General features: G+C 34.4%; 1 protein-coding gene across 12 annotated transcripts in view; it reads left to right on the top strand.

The window, feature by feature from the left end:
- RALGAPA1 (Ral GTPase activating protein catalytic subunit alpha 1) overlaps positions 1–18,006 on the top strand; it is a 233,165-nt gene that overhangs the window by 26,188 nt on the left and 188,971 nt on the right. For all 12 annotated transcript variants that reach the window (XM_069464243.1, XM_069464240.1, XM_069464265.1 and 9 more), the window contains exons 2-6: positions 6,067–6,177; positions 6,797–6,846; positions 11,115–11,172; positions 15,397–15,440; positions 16,886–17,063. In XM_069464243.1, coding sequence (XP_069320344.1) covers positions 6,067–6,177; positions 6,797–6,846; positions 11,115–11,172; positions 15,397–15,440; positions 16,886–17,063 — 441 coding nt within the window. The remainder of the gene's footprint in view (positions 1–6,066; positions 6,178–6,796; positions 6,847–11,114; positions 11,173–15,396; positions 15,441–16,885; positions 17,064–18,006) is intronic.

Below are 18,006 nucleotides of genomic sequence, written 5' to 3'. Positions count from 1 at the left end.
TTTCATTTTGGACAGAGTATGGTATGCGCTATGTTATTCTTGAAACTTTGTCTAGTTTGTGTCTCTGTTCATATTTTATAAATATCTCACTTTTCCATGAAAAGAATATCCTCTGTTGGATTTAGAGTTTTATGTGTAAAGTACTATTTGTGTTCAAATCTTCTGTATACTTGCTAGTCTTACCTCTAATAAATCTCAGATTATTAAAATCTTACCTCTGTTAGATATGAGACAGATATGTTAAAATCTACCATGCTACTTAGTGTAATTTTTTCTTTTTAGAATTCTTTTGGTTTTTGCTTTTTATGTTTTGAAATTGTGCATGCAGATTTGGAATTAAAGCTTTTTGGTAAAGAGAGCCTTTTGTCAAAATATATTAACCTCCTTTAATTGTAGTAATTCTTGCCTTATTGCTTACTTTGTTTCTTATTGATTAACCAACACTGGTATTTTTCATTAGGGCCTAAATGATACATTTTTATTCATCCCTTTAGTCATTTTGGGTTTTAAATTTGTAAGTGTTTTAGTCAATACTTTATAGCTTGATTTGTGTATGTGTTTTAAATCCAGTATAACAGCCATCTTAGTTGGAGAGTTAGTCCATTAATTTTTTTATAATTACTAGTATTTTTATATTTCTATCATTGTATACACTTTGTGCTTCACTTTACTCATCTTTGTGAAATTGAGAAGCTTTTCTATATTCTTTTTCCTCTGTAATGGTTAGAAGTTATACATTCTATTATTCTTTTAGTTGTTACTCATAAAATTTCAGTAGCATGCTAATTGTAAAGTCTAGAATTCATCAGTACTCTTACCATCCTCTTAACAAAATAATATACTAAAAAACTGTTTGCAACACTTCTGTTTTATCTTTAATATTATTGTCTATTATTTTACTTCCTCTTTGTTAGTAAGGCTTTGCATTAGTTTTTTTTTTAACAGTGCTTATTTAGATTTACTCATATTTTTTCCACCTTCTTTGCTCATCTTTGCTCCTTGCTTCCTATTTTCCCATGTGCATTTATTTCTTTTCTTGTAGAAATATCTTTTATAGTTCTTTGTGAGAGTTTTTGGGTGGTAAACTTTTAAGTGTTAGAAAATGCCTTTTCTTCATGTTTGCTCTTGAACAATAGATTAGCTGAGTATAGAATTTTAGATTGACTGTTACTTCCCCTCAGATTTTTCAAAATAAAATTGCATTTTTTTTTTGTTTTTTTTTTTTTTTTTTTGCATCTGTTGTGCTGATGAGAAGCCTGTTGTTAGTTTTGATACTCTTATGTAGGTAACTGAGATTTTATCTTTTGTTGATTGTAATATTTCCACTCTGTTATGATGTGTCCCTTGTGGATTTGTGTTCATCCTGCTTAGGATCCTATATACTTTTTCAGTCCAAAGATTTATATATTCTGCCAATTTTAGATAATTCTCAGACATTATTTCCTTGTATATTGCTTATATTTTCTCTTTGTTCCTGGAACTATTCAGGTAGTTTGATATTCTTTTTGTATTTTCCATCCTGTTATTTCTCTTTTACATTCTGAATAATAGCTTTAGTTCTGTCTTTCACTTTACTATTTCTCCCGTCCCTTGGTCCTTTCTTCCCTCCCTCCCCTTTCCCAACTTCTCCCTTCCTCATATGTATACCATCTTCTTTTTAGAGCCGGATTATACATTATTTATATTTTATTCAGCATATTTGTATAGTTTTTATAGCCCCCATACTTCTTCCTCTTCCCTTCCTCCCTTTTTCTCTTACCCTTCTACTTTTTTCTGTCCCCTTTCTACTTATTTGTGCTTGACTTTGTATTATATTTTATGCTGCATTTCTATGTTTCTTTCTCTTTACCCATGCCCCTTCCCATCCTTGCTGCCTCATCCCCTCTTCTTCCATATTTCCCCTTCGACCCCATTGCTTCGTTTTCTCTATCCCACTTTCTCATCATCCTCTTTTCACCCTGCATCCCCTCTTCCTCCATCCCACTGCTTCCTTCCTATTTTCCTTTCTTTTCTTGATTTCCTCTCCTCCTTTTTCTTTTTTTGAGCTTGGTATTAAACTACTTGTATTATTTATTTTTATCCAGCATTTCTTTGTGTTTGCAGTGAGAAGGTAGTTTGTGTTATGACAGTCTACCATGTTGTTTGATCCATCCTCATTATTATTGATTATTTTAAGGCAATAAGGCAATAATTTGCTTCACTTGGTACTTTGTTGTTAGAAACAGATAACTTGTGATACACCTCACAGATTAGTGTATTATGTTGGGAAACAGTACTAAAATAGTGGGGTTTTTTTTTTTTTTTTAATGGATGAGGAAGAAGAATGATGAGAGTATAAAATTTGTTAAATTTTCAGCTTGCCAGCTTGGGTTATGCAATAACTTTCATAAGGAAATATTAAATATCTGAACTTTAAAGTTTAGAAAACTGACTTTTAACTTTTGAAAAAAAATTTTTTTTTTTTTTAGGACAGAGTCTCACTCTGTTGCCCGGGCTAGAGTGCCATGGCATCAGCCTAGCTCACAGCAACCTCAAACTCCTGGGCTCAAGCAAATCCTCCTGCCTGAGCCTCCCAAGTAGCTGGGACTACAGGCATGTGCCACCATGCCCGGCTAATTTTTTCTATATATTTTTAGTTGTCCAGCTAATTTCTTTCTATTTTTTTTGTTTAGTAGAGACGGGGTCTCGCTCTTGCTCAGGCTGGTCTCAAACTCCTGAGCTCAAACAATCCTCCTGCCTCGGCCTCCCAGAGTGCTAGGATTATAGGCATGAGCCACCGCGCCCGGCCTGAAATTTTTAATTTCCTATGTTACAGTGCTTAAATGTCTCAAAAATATGTAGTAGATAGTAAATGTATTATGATCAGATTTTTAAAGCTTATCCTAAAAAGAGCCTAAAGAGACATTTGAGAAATTTTGTTTGTGGAAACTAAATGAAGTCTAGAATTACTTTGCTACTTAAATTTAGTATTCCCAAAGGTCTGCAAAGCATTCCAAGCCTAAGTTGGGTTGTTGGTTTTTTTTTTTTTGTTTTTTTTTGAGACAGTCTTACTTTGTTGCCCTGGCTAGAGTACAGTGGTGTCATCATAGCTCACTGCAAGCTCAAACTCCTGGGCTCAAGCCATCCTCCTGCCTCAGCCTCCCAAGTAGCTGGGACTGCACGCGCACCCCACGATGCCCGACTGGTTTTTCTATTTTTATTTTTATTTTATTTTATTTTTTTTTGAGACAGAGTCTTGCTCTGTTGCCTGGGCTAGAGTGAGTGCCGTGGCATCAGCCTAGCTCACAGCAACCTCAAACTCCTGGACTTGAGTGATCCTACTGCCTCAGCCTCCCAAGTAGCTGGGACTACAAGCATGCGCCACCATGCCCGGCTATTTTTCTATATATATTTTTAGTTGTCCATATAATTTCTTTCTATTTTTAGTAGAGACGGGATCTCGCTTTTGCTCAGGCTGGTCTCCAACTCCTGACCTCGAGCGATCCACCCGCCTCGGCCTCCCAGAGTGCTAGGATTACAGGTGTGAGCCACGGCGCCCGGCCTGGTTTTTCTATTTTTAATAGAGACAGTGTCTCACTCTTGTTCAGGCCAGTTTTGAGCTCCTGGACTCAAGCAATCCTCCCACCTCAGCCTCCCAGAGTGCTAGGATGACAGGTGTTAGCCACTGCGCCCAGCCTTAGTCGGTTTTTTAAAATCTCAGAGACCTCAGTCTGAATTTATGGTAAAATACTTACTTGGTTTCTTTAAGAACATACTAGTTTACAAACACTTCAGGTCAAACAGAACTATTTCCAAAAATAGGGAAAAATTTTGAAGCCTTAAACATTTTTTTAAAAAGCATTGACCATCAGCTCAGCACTATGCAAAGCATTTCCCCTAGATTAAAATTTTGAAAGGTTATGAAAGAAGTTAAGGCACACTTGCTGCTCCTAAAGAGCATCCAGTATCTGTAGAATAATATTAGCTCATATGACACAGTTAGGACTCACTGAGTAAAAGTAATGGAGACCTTCATAGAAAGAAAGACAGAATGGGTTAAGGGGGACCTTTTTGGAAAGGGTGGGACTTGGTATTGAGGTTTAAACTTGGTTGAATTTTTTCCATAATCTCTTTATTTGTGGATTTCCTTCCTTTTCCCTTTTCCTTTCTTTTGGTGTTATTGTTTTGACAAGAGAGTTGTTTTCACGTAAGTGAAATCCTGTTATTATATTTTATTTATCTTTTCTGTGTTTCTTCCTCCACTATGTAAATTTTGTGAATTGGGAATTTATTGGTGACTTATAAAAAGTATTTTATGAAAGAGTTTCTATTTGCTAAAGAGTTCATTACAAATAGATATAGAGTAAAAAATAGCCTAATTTTGATATAACATTTTCAGCATTTTTTATTAGCATTAGCAAACATGTAGTTCCCAAACTTGGTTAGTTAGCATGCCATGTGGGAAGGAAATTAAGAGAGAATATTTTGGCTCCTGCTATGTTGCAAATCTTGAGTTGATTCATGTTTGCTTTTGTTTTGTTTTGAGTTTTTGTTTTGCCTTGTTATTGTTCTCATTTTCTCCTTTCTCCTGGGACATTGTGTTTGAAACATTAATTTCAGGAAATTTAGAGGTAATTATAGCGGCCTGTTTCATTCTAATGTATAGGTCTTTAAACTACTCTGGGAAAAACATAACACTTTTTCTGTTTATCTCAGTTGTATGTGTTTTTATTTTTATATTCTGTAGAATATATTTAACTAGATTTGATGACTATTATTATTATAGGCAGATAATAGATAATTATCTAGTGTCCTTTTCTTACAGATTTATTACACTGAAGGCTGAATGGCATAAAAGTTAAGAGCATGTACACCAGATCTAGGGTGCCTGGTGTTTAAATCCTGACTCTGCTTCTTACTAGCTAAGTTACTTAGACTCTCTGTGCCTAAGTTCCTTCATCTAAAATAGGGATAATAATGGTACTTATTTCATAGTGTTGCTATGAGGATTATAGAAATTAATTTCTGTAAAGTACTTGGAAGAGTGAAGTGTCTAGTATATAGGAAGCATTTTATTTGTGTTAGCCATTATAATTTTTTCCAGTTTTGTGGAAAGTCACACAGGTAGTAAGTGTTAGGTGTAGAATCTGGAATCTGGAGTGGCATATGGGTGTTTTAATTCCAATCAAGATTAAAGCAGTGCTATTAGTTAGTCCTGTCGATAGGTTATGCAGTCTTTTGCATAGGTAAAATTTTTCCCAGGTAAAAATTTCAAAGCTATGAAATGAATATAAAAAGTAAAAATAATTTATTTTATTAATAATAAAACACATCTGAGTACATATTGCTCGCTCAGCACTGATCTAGGTTTGGGGAATCCTGAGGTAGACACAGCTTCTATTCTAAAGAAGGTATACTAGTCCTGGAAGAAAGGCAAGAAGACACTTGAAACATTGGTATTTCCATAAGAGAGAAATGTGAAGTGTCCAGGGGAATAGAGGGGAGAACCATCTATCCATTTCCTTTTGGGAGGGCAGAGCAAAAGAGGAGCAGTCTTGGAAAATTCCAGAGATGAAATGTCACTAAAATATTATTGTGAATATTCATAGGATGAGGTAATACACAAGAGTTTAAAGTGCTGTCTCTATGTTGTTACTGTTTTACTTTAAATTCCTGGGTTCAAGTGATTCTCCTGCCTCAGCCTCCCAAATCCCTGGGACTATGGGCACACACCACCATGCCTGGCTAAGTTTTCTATTTTTTGTATAGATGGGATCTCGCTTTTGCTCAGGCTGGTATTGAACCTCTGACCTCAGGCAGTCCTGCTTAGGTCTCCCAAAATGCTAGGATTACAGGTGTGAGCCACTGCACCTGGCTCAGTTTTTAAAATTTAAACTAAAATCTGTAAAGACTAAAGTTTTGAGAACAAGGATACAGATGTAAAAATACATATTTGAAAGATTTTAACAGGATAGAATTTTAGGAGCAGTTCTTTGGCTTTGAATGAAACTTGACACTATGAATATTTGCTAAATATGATTTAACATATATGTAAATAGTAATCACTAAAAACTTTTTATTTTTCAGAGAATGCAGAATCTATCGATCTTAAACAGTTTTTTGACCAACATTTTTCACATATATACTATGTGTTCTTTGAAAATTTTGTGACTATTGAAGCTAGTCTTAAACAGAAAGGTAAGATGTTAATATCTATCCCGGCTTAGGTTAATGTTTCCAATAATTGTCATAAATATTACATTAAAAAGAGGCTCTTAGACATTAGAATTTTTGGTATCTTTCATTTCTCTTTGTCAGACAGCTTTTTGATACTCCTCTGAGTATCAAAGGAGTATCAAAGGTCTAATAACATGTATTTGAAAGACAACTAATGAGTTAGCATTACTGTCCTTATTAGTAATACTTTGTGAAGGCTTTGAAGATTTGCTTTTTCCCTGGTCAGGTTTATCTGTTTCTTCATCCTTCTTTGTTCTTCTTCCCTGGGGGCATTTGTCAAATTTTAGCAGTTATTTTCATGTTTCCATTTTCAGAGCTCATTTAAAAATGGTTCTTTACAATATGTCATGATTTGATTTTAGACATAAATATGTAGAACCTAAATTTAATTACAGTACTCATAACAGAGAGATGCTATAATATTGTGTACACAATGAATCGAATCTGCATTAAACATTTTACTAAAGAATCACTGAAAAAATACTTTAGTGCTTGAAATATATTTTAAGCTCATTAAATGATTGTTAACAACGAGGACAAAATGATACGTTTAAAATATTTTCCTGTAAAAATGTTTTAGGTCACAAGTCTCAAAGGGAGGAATTGGATGCTATACTTTTTATTTTTGAGGTAAGTTCCTCTGAATCTAACTTTTTTCTTTCTTTCAAAAATTATTGAAATTACAAAACATACAATGAAACACTGTGAATCTACAAGCCTTTCTGAAAACTAAATCTAATTTTTTAACCTAAAAGTACGCCACACTGAATTCTGCATTTTTTTAAAGTATAATCTATTGTTTTTAGGTACAGGTAGAATTATGGTTTTATGCATTTGACAACACAAAATTGGCATGACAGTTAATGTGTTTGCAAACAAAGAAAATTTTAATTTGGGAGATTTACACAAATGGAGAATTTCTTTGTTTTTGTTTTGACTCCAAAACATTCTTACCTGAGAAGGCATATTCATATATAACTGTTATATGCCTAAGGGATTTATCATTTTTGGCTTAACGCTTTTTATTGCAAACTTATATAAAGTAGTCTTAAATGTTTTAAAAAATACTTTACATTAGTTTGGATTGGCTGGGATAAGTCTTTATAAATAAAAGTTGGAAGAAACATAACTAAAAGGTGGATGAGCAAAATTTGATGCTCTACTAAAATTTGGGGTTTTTTTTTCCCGTCTTTTTATACTTTTTAAAAATTTCAGAATATTACGGGGATACAGACACTTTGGTTACATATATTGCCTTTGCACCACCCAAGTCAGACCTACAAGTGTGCCCAACCCCCAGACATTTTTTACCATACCCTTTAGGTGTGAATTTACCCATTCCCTCCTCCCCCATCACCTGCCTGACACCCTATGATAAAATTTGTTTTTTATTTTTAGCATTCTCATAAAAATTAAGACACTTCCCATCTTTAAAATTAACTACTTGTTGTTTATTCTGTCTTTCAGAGTAAACAATCATAGGAGTATTCTGATCTTTACTGAGAATTTAGAGACCTGTAGAAAACCAAGAGTAGATCTTGTGACTTGAAAGACATAGGAAAGAATTTGGAATCAGTTTCTAAAGATTGAGCTATTCTGTCAGGTGTTAATTAAAGATAATTCACTGTTTTATGTTTTGAATACTTTGATATAGTTTAGAAGAATGTGAACAACCTGATTGAAACCTCCCTTAGCTGTTGATTTAGTCATAGGTAAAAAAAGAAATTTTCTTTTTGTGGAGACAGGGTCTTGCTCTGTTGTCTAGGTTAAGGTACAGTGGTGTCATCATAGCTCCGTGCAACTTCAAACTCCTGACCTCAAGCACTCCTCCCATTTCAGCCTCCCAAAGTGCTAGGATTACAGGCGTGAGCCACTGCAGCAAGCCAGAAATTTGTTTTTTCTTTTTTTTCTTTGAGTTCCAGACAGCAGTAACTGATGTTGGTATCTATTCTGCATTTAATTTTCCATAGTCCTGACCCCTGTGGAATTTGCTTGTATATACCTCCCCAAGTGTTTGCATGAACTGTTTACAAGGGAAATATTGAAACATAGATGTTTTGAGAAAGAATGAAAATATCCACAGTAAGGTAATGATTCCTGGAAAGTATTCTTTCATTTTTTTTTTTTTTTTTTTTTTGAGACAGAGTCTCACTCTGTTGCCCAGGCTAGAGTGAGTGCCGTGGCGTCAGCCTAGCTCACAGCAACCTCAAACTCCTGAGCTCAAGCGATCCTCCTGTCTCAGCCTCCCGAGTAGCTGGGACTACAGGCATGAGCCACCATGCCCGGCTAATTTTTTCTATATATATTTTTAGCTGTCCATATAATTTCTTTCTATTTTTAGTAGAGATGGGGTCTCGCTCTTGCTCAGGCTGGTCTCGAACTCCTGAGCTCAAACGATCCGCCCACCTCGGCCTCCCAGAGTGCTAGGATTACAGGCGTGAGCCACCACGCCCGGCCGAAAGTATTCTTTCAAATGTTCATGCTTGCCTTATTATGTTCAGGAAACTAAGATGATTGATTAGTTAATAGAAGCCCTTTCAGGATATTCCTTCTATTAAAAAATAATATCTATTTTCCTATATGTAATATATACTGATCATTTTTTACTCTTTAAATAGAAATATGTTTGTCTTTAATGGATCACTAAATTTTATTAGAAAAAAAGATGTTAGATACAGGGTTTTCATCTTTTGAAAAAACTACTTAACCTTTGTGCTGTTTTTCTACTTACAAAGGGATAATATATGACCTCTACCTTTAGAAACCAATGATGAAAAAAATAAATAATAAAGTGATTTCCTCTTTTTGGAATAAAAAGCATTGTTATATAATGTTAATAATATGGAACAGGATTTATCTTCTCTTTTTTCTGTGTATTTAAGGGCACATATAATTTCATCTTCTGTTAATCACGTAAAAAAAGATATAAGGGCTAAATCTAAAGTTTAATTTAATGGTCATAATTTAGGAATGCTTTTGAATAGTTTACAACCTTATCTTTTCAGCTTTTCTATAATTTTATCTCTTTCCATATCAAAATGAGTATAATTAGATAATTGTTGACTAATTGTGGGAGACATATGGGGAGGACAAAGTTAAAAAAGTTTATATTTCTCATGTGGAACCTGCATTTGTCTTTGTAGAACTTTATAATTTCTTCATCATTCTATTACATGGGGTGTACTAGAGAAAATCATATCCAAGGGAAGATAGAGAAGTACGAAACATTCATATCATCCTTTGATCAGAATAATATTAAGGCAGAGATTTTGCAAATAGGCATATCGAGGTTGCAGTCTCAGTTCTTTCACTTCATAGCTTTCTAACCTAAGCACACTATTTGCCCCATTTCCTCATTTGTCAAGTGAGGTTAATAAATCCTCTTTTTGGTATAATTGTAAGGATTAATGAGATACCATTATGTATATGTATAAGTGTCTCATTTAGACAGTGTGTAGTATCAGCTCTTATGAGCGTTCAATTAATGGTGTTGCTAAATAATAATAAGAGCAGTAGTAACAACAAATACACACAAATGTCATCCACCAAGTAGATGAGTATTGAGAGCATAGTTCATCAGTAAGGTAGCAGTTGATTTATGTAATCCACACAGATGCAATAGAAAAGGAAATAAAAGGCAGAGTTTCGAATATATTATACGTAATAAGTGTTTATTCCCAATTAATGGAAATCTATAGATGTTAGCTTAATTATAGGTCTCCCAAATTTTTAAATTTTGTTTGATATGTGTATCCTTCATAGCATCTAATTACCTCTGGATTCACATGAATTAACTCAGTATAAATAATTGATATGATTTTCATGAAATCCAAATATTTTCCCTAGGTTTATCAAAACAGAAAGAACCACTGGAAGAAAGGGCAAATGGCACAAATATCAATATGTGAAAGAATTTAAACTCATCATTGATACCCACAATATAGAACGTCTGGGAATTGCCAGGCATGGTGGCTTGCACCTGTAGTCCCATCTGCTCGGGAGGCTGAGGCAGGAGGATTGCTTGAGCCCAAGAATTCCAGGCTACAGTGTGCTATGATCATGCCTGTGAATAGCCACTGCACTCCAACCTGGACAACATAGAGAGACCCTGTCTCTAAAGAGAGAGAGACAGGCCGGGCACGGTGGCTCACACCTGTAATCCTAGCACTCTGGGAGGCCAAGGCGGGAGGATCACTCGAGGTCAGGAGTTCGAGACCAGCCTGAGCAAGAGCGAGACCCCGTCTCTACTAAAAATAGAAAGAAATGATTTGGACAGCTAAAATTTTATATATGTGTGTATATATATATATGTGTGTGTGTGTGTGTGTGTATATATATATATATGTATATAAATATAGAAAAAATTAGCCGGGCATGATGGCGCGTGCCTGTAGTCCCAGCTACTTGGGAGGCTGAGGCAGTAGGATCGCCTGAGCCCAGGAGTTTGAGGTTGCTGTGAGCTAGGCAGACGTCACGGCACTCTAGCCTGAGCAACAGAGTGAGACTCTGTCTCAAAAAAAAAAAAAAGAGAGAGACAAAAGAAATTCTAGGAATAGTAAATAAACATTCTGAAATATATTAGAATTAGTATTTAATCATTAGGTAGAAATATGCTTATATTTTCTATATTATTATAAAAGATAAATTTTGTTATTTTCCTGTTCCAAGTCTTTGTTAGTATTGCTTGTTGTCTTTTGGAGTTTTTAAATATTGATCAACATGCCAGTGCTGAAATAATGTCAGTACTATCATAAAAGCTCAAAGACTATTTTATAATTACAATACTATCTTTTACATAACGCTTAGGGACTTGGTAAGCCCTTTAATTTTTCACATTTCACAGGATATGAGCTCATTACTTGATTTTCAATCTTTTCCTTGTTTATATTGATTTTTAGAAAATTTTACAACTTCTTCCAGAAAGAATTCATCAGCGATGGCAGTTTCATAGTATTGGTAAGTAATTTAAATATATTTCATGTTTGAAACAAATGATAATATATGAAACTGTTGTTTAATTGTTTGGTTGTTCTTTGAAGTGAGTTCATAGTATATGCTTTAGTGAAAACTAAAGAACACAGGGACAGATGACTGGAAAAGTAAGAAAAAATACAGATGAAGGATTTCTAGTCAAAATTGCATAGTAAGTTTTTTTCATCTCTGAATACATTAGCAGTGATGATGAAACTATAAAACAAAAAAATAATAATAAAGCAGGCTCAGTATCAAGGTAAGTATCTGTGTGAATCAGAAATGGAAGAGAAATACAAAGTGCCAAGTAGAATGGGAAACTATGGGCCCCAGATTTGGAATCAAGCAGTGTGATCTGGCAGTTTGCTCCATGTACAGAAAAGGCAAGGGATGGGGCTAGAGTTAAGCTTACTGCATCAAGGGCCAAAATAGGGCTTCCAGGCTCATAAAATGAAGCCGAAGAAAACAAAACAATAAATAAAACCTTGCTGTGGTTTACTGTCAGAGACCAAGTAGGCAGGAGGTCACAGATCTGTTATCAGGAAGTAAGCCAGAATGCTTGCTGGCTTGGAATCCGGTTCTTCAACAATCACAGTATTACTCACAAGGCTCTTAGTCTCTCATAAAGCTTATTTTTTCCCCCTCAGATTAAATAAGAGTCTGCAGGGAGGCAGTTGTTGACTTTGGTTCAGTGTTTCAATGATGATAGGGTTAATTGGTAGCTATTCTCATGTATGTGCCTTCTCTCCTGGGGAATATACAGCCACCAGGTCTACATTGTTGAATATTATATACACCTTACATTCATTTGTAAAATTGTATTTGTTTCTCTCAAAAAGAGTAATAAATTTATTTAGGCTCTACATTGCTTAGTCAGTTCTAGCAAATAAAATCATCTCTGAGGCTTTGAAACTATAGACTATTCCAGTTAGCAGTTCCAGTAACAGAAGTAATTCTGGACAGGTAGGAGAGACATTGATATAACAGCTAAAAAAGACAAAATCCTAAATAGCAAAGCTTTTTAAATGTTTTGGGTGAGTTTGAGACTAAAAATGATGTATCCTTACATGTAAACAGCTCTTAAAACACAACATGGCCAGAAGACAAGTCAATTTTTAAAACAGGCAAAAAGATTGGAATAGACATTATATCAGAGAAGACATATGAATTGGTAATAAGCACATGATAATGGTGTTCAATAGAATAATGAAATCTTATTTTGTATTTCATGATCATAAAAATGTCCTTGAAGGTTGTCTGTGAAGAAACTTTTTTTTGAGACATCTGAACTTCAAAGATTTATTCTATCTCCTGAGGAATATAGCCATTAACCTCCAAAGGACATATACGGTGCCTACTTGTTACGATTAATAATATTCTAAAAAATACCTGTAACTTGAGAAAATACATAAATGCATAAGTGGTCATTTTCCATTTGTCACTCAGAAGAATCCTAGAACCATTTCATATTGTGTATCAAAGAAAATAATGACTCTAGTTAATTTTTTTAAAAATAGCTTTATTGAGGTATAATTTACATAGATAAAATTTATCCATTTCAGTAAACTATGATTTTTAGTACAAGTTGAGTATCCCATATCTTGAACACATGGTACCAGAACTATTTCAGATTTCGAATTTTTTCAGATTTTGGAATATTTGCATAATACCTAATGAGATATCTTAGGGATGGGACCCAAGTGTAAACATAATTCATTTATGTTTCATATACACCTTACACACATAGCCTGAAGGTAATTTTATACAACATTTTTAATAATCTTGTGCATGAAACAAAGTTTGTATACATTGAACCATAGAAAAGATGTCACTATCTCAGCCACCCATATGGACAGTCTGTGGTTGTTTTGCATTACAAAACAGCATCACTTGCATCACATACAAAACAATGAGTAATGCATGTAGGTCTTGGCCCCATGTGGGGCATTGTGGAGAACCTGCTGTTAGTATGTCTGGCCTGCATATGAGCAATTTTATTACCTTTTGTGGGCATGCTTGTGCAGGGGAATCTGGGCATGCACAGAAAATATGTATTGCAATTGAAGGGGGCTGGGAGGGTCTTTTTTCCCATGGGGGTGCTGAATAAACTGTGTTGTGTGCCTGGGTTTTGACTGTGACACATTACGTAAGGTCAGGTGTGGAATTTTCTACTTATGGTGACATATTGGCTCAAAAAGTTTTGGGTTTTGGATTTTCACATTGGGGGTGTTCCACCTATAAATATATAAAAGTCAATACAATCTGGTTTTAGAACAGTCTCATCACTTGTCCAAAATATTCCTGATGGATTTTAGGACCTAAATGTGAAAAGCAACACTTTAAAACTTTTTGAAGAGAATATTTGGTTTATGTTTATAACTTAAATGTAGGGGAGGATTTCTTTAGACACAGAAAGTACACATAAGAAAGAAAAACATTGGCAAATTGACTACATTAAAATTTAAAACTTGTGTACATCAGAAAATACTTCCCCACCCCCTTCAACAAAAACATGACTGAGTTGTTTGAGAGAATATATTTCCAATTCATAGAACTGACATAGAACTAGTAGCCAGTACACAGAAGAACTCCTCATATTTTAAAAAAAAGAAAACCCAATTGAAAAATGTACAAAGGACATGACATACAAATTGTAAACACTTGAATTGGGCATGAAAAGATGTTCAGTGTCACTAGAAAACACCAAATGAAAACATTAAGATAACATTCATCAGATTATCAAATATCAGAGCATCTGTCAGCATTTCATGCTGCTAACAATGTAGTACCAGAGCACTCCTGCACACTATGCTAGTATTACTATTAATTATCACAACTACTTTGGAGAGAATTTTCCAAAAATTGGTAAAGTTGAAAATGAGTAATTTTATTCCTATTTACGTACCTTAGGGAAATTCACATGTGTACAGAGAGTCATGAAAAACGACTTTTTTATTTAGAGATAGGGTCTCTCTCTGTCATCCAGGCTGAAGTACAGTGGCACAATCATAGCTCATTATAAGCTTCAACTCCTGGGCTCAAGTGATTGTCCTGCCTCAGCCTCTGAGTAGCTGATGCTACAGGCACAAGCCACCATGCACAGCTAATTTTTTTATTTTTTGTAGAGACAGGATCTCACTGGGTTGCCCAGGTTGGTCTTGAACTCCTGGCCTCAAGTGATCCTCCTGCCTCAGTCTCCCAGTGTGCTGGGATTACAGGTGTGAGTCACCACATCTGGCCATAAACAAGAACATTTATAATGATATTCTTGGTAATAGCAAGAATTTGAAAACAAAACAAATGTCCTAATATAAAGAAGATAAATAAATTGTGGTACATTCATACTACGGAATAGTATACAGCATTTAAAATGAATTAACTAGAGCTACATAAATCAGTATAGATAAATTTCTGAAACTAAAGTTGGATGTGAAAACTTATAAATGAATTGTTCTGTATTATAAATTTATATTTATGGATTTATAAAATGAGTAGCAATAATATAAAACTATTTTTGGAAATGATTAAAACCAAAATCTGGATACTGGTTTACTCTGGGGAAGAAAGGAATAATATAATTTGGGCTTCAGTGATACCTGTATGGTTAAGTAAAACATTAGAGATAATGTAAATAAATGAAATTTAAAGTTTGTAACAAACATGGAACTGTGTGTAGATTTCTTCAAACCAAATTTTCGGTGTCTAGATATCTGTATTTTCATTATTTTATTGTTGGTTTAAAATATTTCATAATTTAAAAGAACAAAGTAATAGTAAAGACTTGTTGAAATTTTAAAAAGAAAATTGGTATAATAGAAATATTTTTTAGGAAATAGAGTTATGGATGTTCATGTGGTTTACTGAATGAAATTTTCTTCAGTGGATTTCTTAGTGATAAAGTTTTTAATTATATTCTTAGTCTAAATAAGAGATATACAATAAGTTGTGTATTAAACTTCAGGCCTATGTTTTGTCAACAAATCATGTTTAATTACAATGAACCATGTGTTGAAAAGGTGATTTCTATATATATATATATATATGTATATATATATATATATACCCCTGTGGTCCCAAGTATGGCCAGAAGGACATCAGAGTCACCAAGAATTACTTGGAGGTTGGCAGGGACTTGCTTAAATGTGTTTTCATCTCTGACATTTAGAAATAGATAAGATGTGAATATTTAAAGTCATGTTTTCTTTTCAGGATTGATTTTAAAGAAACTACTCCACACAGGAAACTCTTTAAAGGTATAATATATTTATTTTCTATGACTTTTAAAAAACTGAGTAAAACATACATGCCACCTGTCCTGCTTTTCCTACCTTAACTTTTCCTAAAGATTGTTGAATTGTCTTTAGTTTACTTCATTGAAGTGAATTCACTTAACATATAGCAATAATTTCTTTGAAAATACATATACTAGGTTGACTAGGCCATTGAAAAACTGTTGGATTTTGCTATTGCATTGACTCATTCACCAGAAATCTTTCCTCTTTGTGTTCCCCAGAAGAAAAACATTAGTCATTCAACAAATTATTTTTCATTTTACCATAGCCATTCTTAGACATAGAGGAAAGAAGTGGATAAATATAAAAATATTTTTCATTATCTGATTGTGCTGTGGTAAGAGAAGCTGCCCACTCCAAAAACATCCTGCTATAGGTTAGGTAAAATCACATATTATAGGTACTTTTGGCTTCGAGGCCTTCCTATTTTTTTTTCCTGTTAATCTGGCTAAAAACCGTGAAAGTGGCAGCAGTTAAATAGCTTTGACAGCGACTATTATCAAAGCTCTAGTGTAATTTTCATTTTGAAGCTTAGAAGCAAATAAAAAGCAAATGAGATCATTTCAGAGAGCTTTAAAATTCTTAAGTAAATATTTTGAGGCCGGGGAGTGGTGTCTCATGCCTGTAATCCTAGCACTCTGGGAGGCTGAGAGAGGAAGATTGCTTGAGCTCAGCAATCCTGACCAAGAGCAAGACCCCATCTCTACTAAAAACAGAAAAATTAGCTGGGCATCGTGGAGTGGGCCTATGGTCCCAGCTAGTTGGGAGGCTGAGGCAGGAGGATTGCCTGAGCCCAGGAATTTGAGGTTGTAGTGAGCTGTGATGACACCATTTCACTCTACCCTGGCGACAGAGAGAGATTCTGTCTCAAAAATAAATAATAATAACTTTACTTTCAATAATTTTCACTTAATTTTAATATTTTCAGAACTTCTTAGGGACAGGAACATTGAGTTAGTGGTGTGCCAGGATCCCCATAACCATTCTTCCTTTTACCAAACTTGTCACTACCACCAGTAGTCACTGTCCTCTCTCTTTTTGCTTCTTGGATTAGATTGGTGATATGAAGGGAGGGAGGTAGACAAGAAAGTGGTTTTCTGATTTTTCACAAATAATTCCCATTTATAATTTCCATAGAATAAAAATTACCTGATGTCTTTAAGTAGAAATAAAGTTCATTCTTTTAAAAAGTCCATGAATTCATATTTCTAAATAATGAGAGTTCAGTACATGCCATGGATATAATAATATCTATTTTTCTCCTCCTTCCCCTTCTCTCCCCCCTCCTCCTTTTCCTCCCTTTCTCTCAAAGGTGTCATTCTGTAATCATTGGAGAACTTTGTTTTTAAAAGGAAGAAAATTTCCATTATGAATATAAATACTATCTGTTTTTCATTTTATTTTAGATTAGGCGGGAAGGTGTTCGTCTTTTCTTATTATGGTTGCAAGCTCTTCAGAATAACTGCAGCAAAGAACAACTCTGGATGTTTTCATGCTTAATCCCTGGATTTTCAGCACCACAGTCTGAGCACGGACCTCGGACTCTAGATAATCTCATTAATCCACCACTCAACCTTCAAGAAAGTAAGATTCATCGGATTTTATCAATCAGTATTTTTAAGTTTTCTGTGTAGTCTGTTAATGTGTTTTTAAAAATATCTGTACATTTATTAACTGAGTTATCCAAGGCAATGTTTTCAAATGTAGGTTTTATTATTATTCAGGTAAGGTAGGGCCAACAGATAAAGAGAGCTGTTGAAAAGATAAGTCTATTACTCACAGTTCCCAAGAGGAAGGGGCTATGTGGGCAAGCACCAGACTTGATTAGAGTCAGAGGGAACAGGGAGAAACATAGGCAAGAGTGTTTATTATGTTTGTGTAGAAAGAAACAGGCAAGCCAGGGTAAGTAAGTTTAGGATTAGCTGGTTTTGAAGAATTTCACTAGGCTCTGGGGCATAAAAGTTGTCTCTAGTTGTCTAGTACCTGGCTCTGGGGTAATTAGGACAGAGGAGTAGTTGCCTTGAGTGTGAGTGTAGGGGAATTGGTAGGGGCTTGGGCTCTGGATTGATTGATTTGATTATGAAAGGCATGTTCACAGGCTAGTCATTTACTATCTCTAGGAATTGGCTAGCCCTGGGAGGGACATTCTCTCCAGAGCCATCAAGGCCCCAGATGTCTAAGCATGAGGATGGTTAATACAGATCACTTAATTTGTCTTTAATTTCTATTGCTCATGTATCACCTTGTATCCTGGAGTAAATATAAATATAGATTGAAGTACAAATGTGTTTTATTTTGTGCAAAAGATGACTGTAAAGATGTTACATGTAAGTTGAATTTTTATAAAACACAAATAGTATTATTAAATTTCAATTATAATTTCAGAAATGTTAAATTTCTGCTTTCATTAGTTAGTGAATCTTTGTGCTTTTTACTCTAAATTTTTCTAATATTGTAATTTTTTTTTTTACTTCTTCAATTCTCTTCTTCCCGTATTAGTACTGCTATTTAAATGACTTAAAGTGAT

Source organism: Eulemur rufifrons, chromosome 2 (assembly GCF_041146395.1).
Source record: "Eulemur rufifrons isolate Redbay chromosome 2, OSU_ERuf_1, whole genome shotgun sequence".
Lineage (NCBI taxonomy): Eukaryota > Metazoa > Chordata > Mammalia > Primates > Lemuridae > Eulemur > Eulemur rufifrons.
The sequence above is the reverse complement of the archived record's forward strand: the minus strand, read 5'-3'. Positions and strand labels throughout refer to the sequence as shown.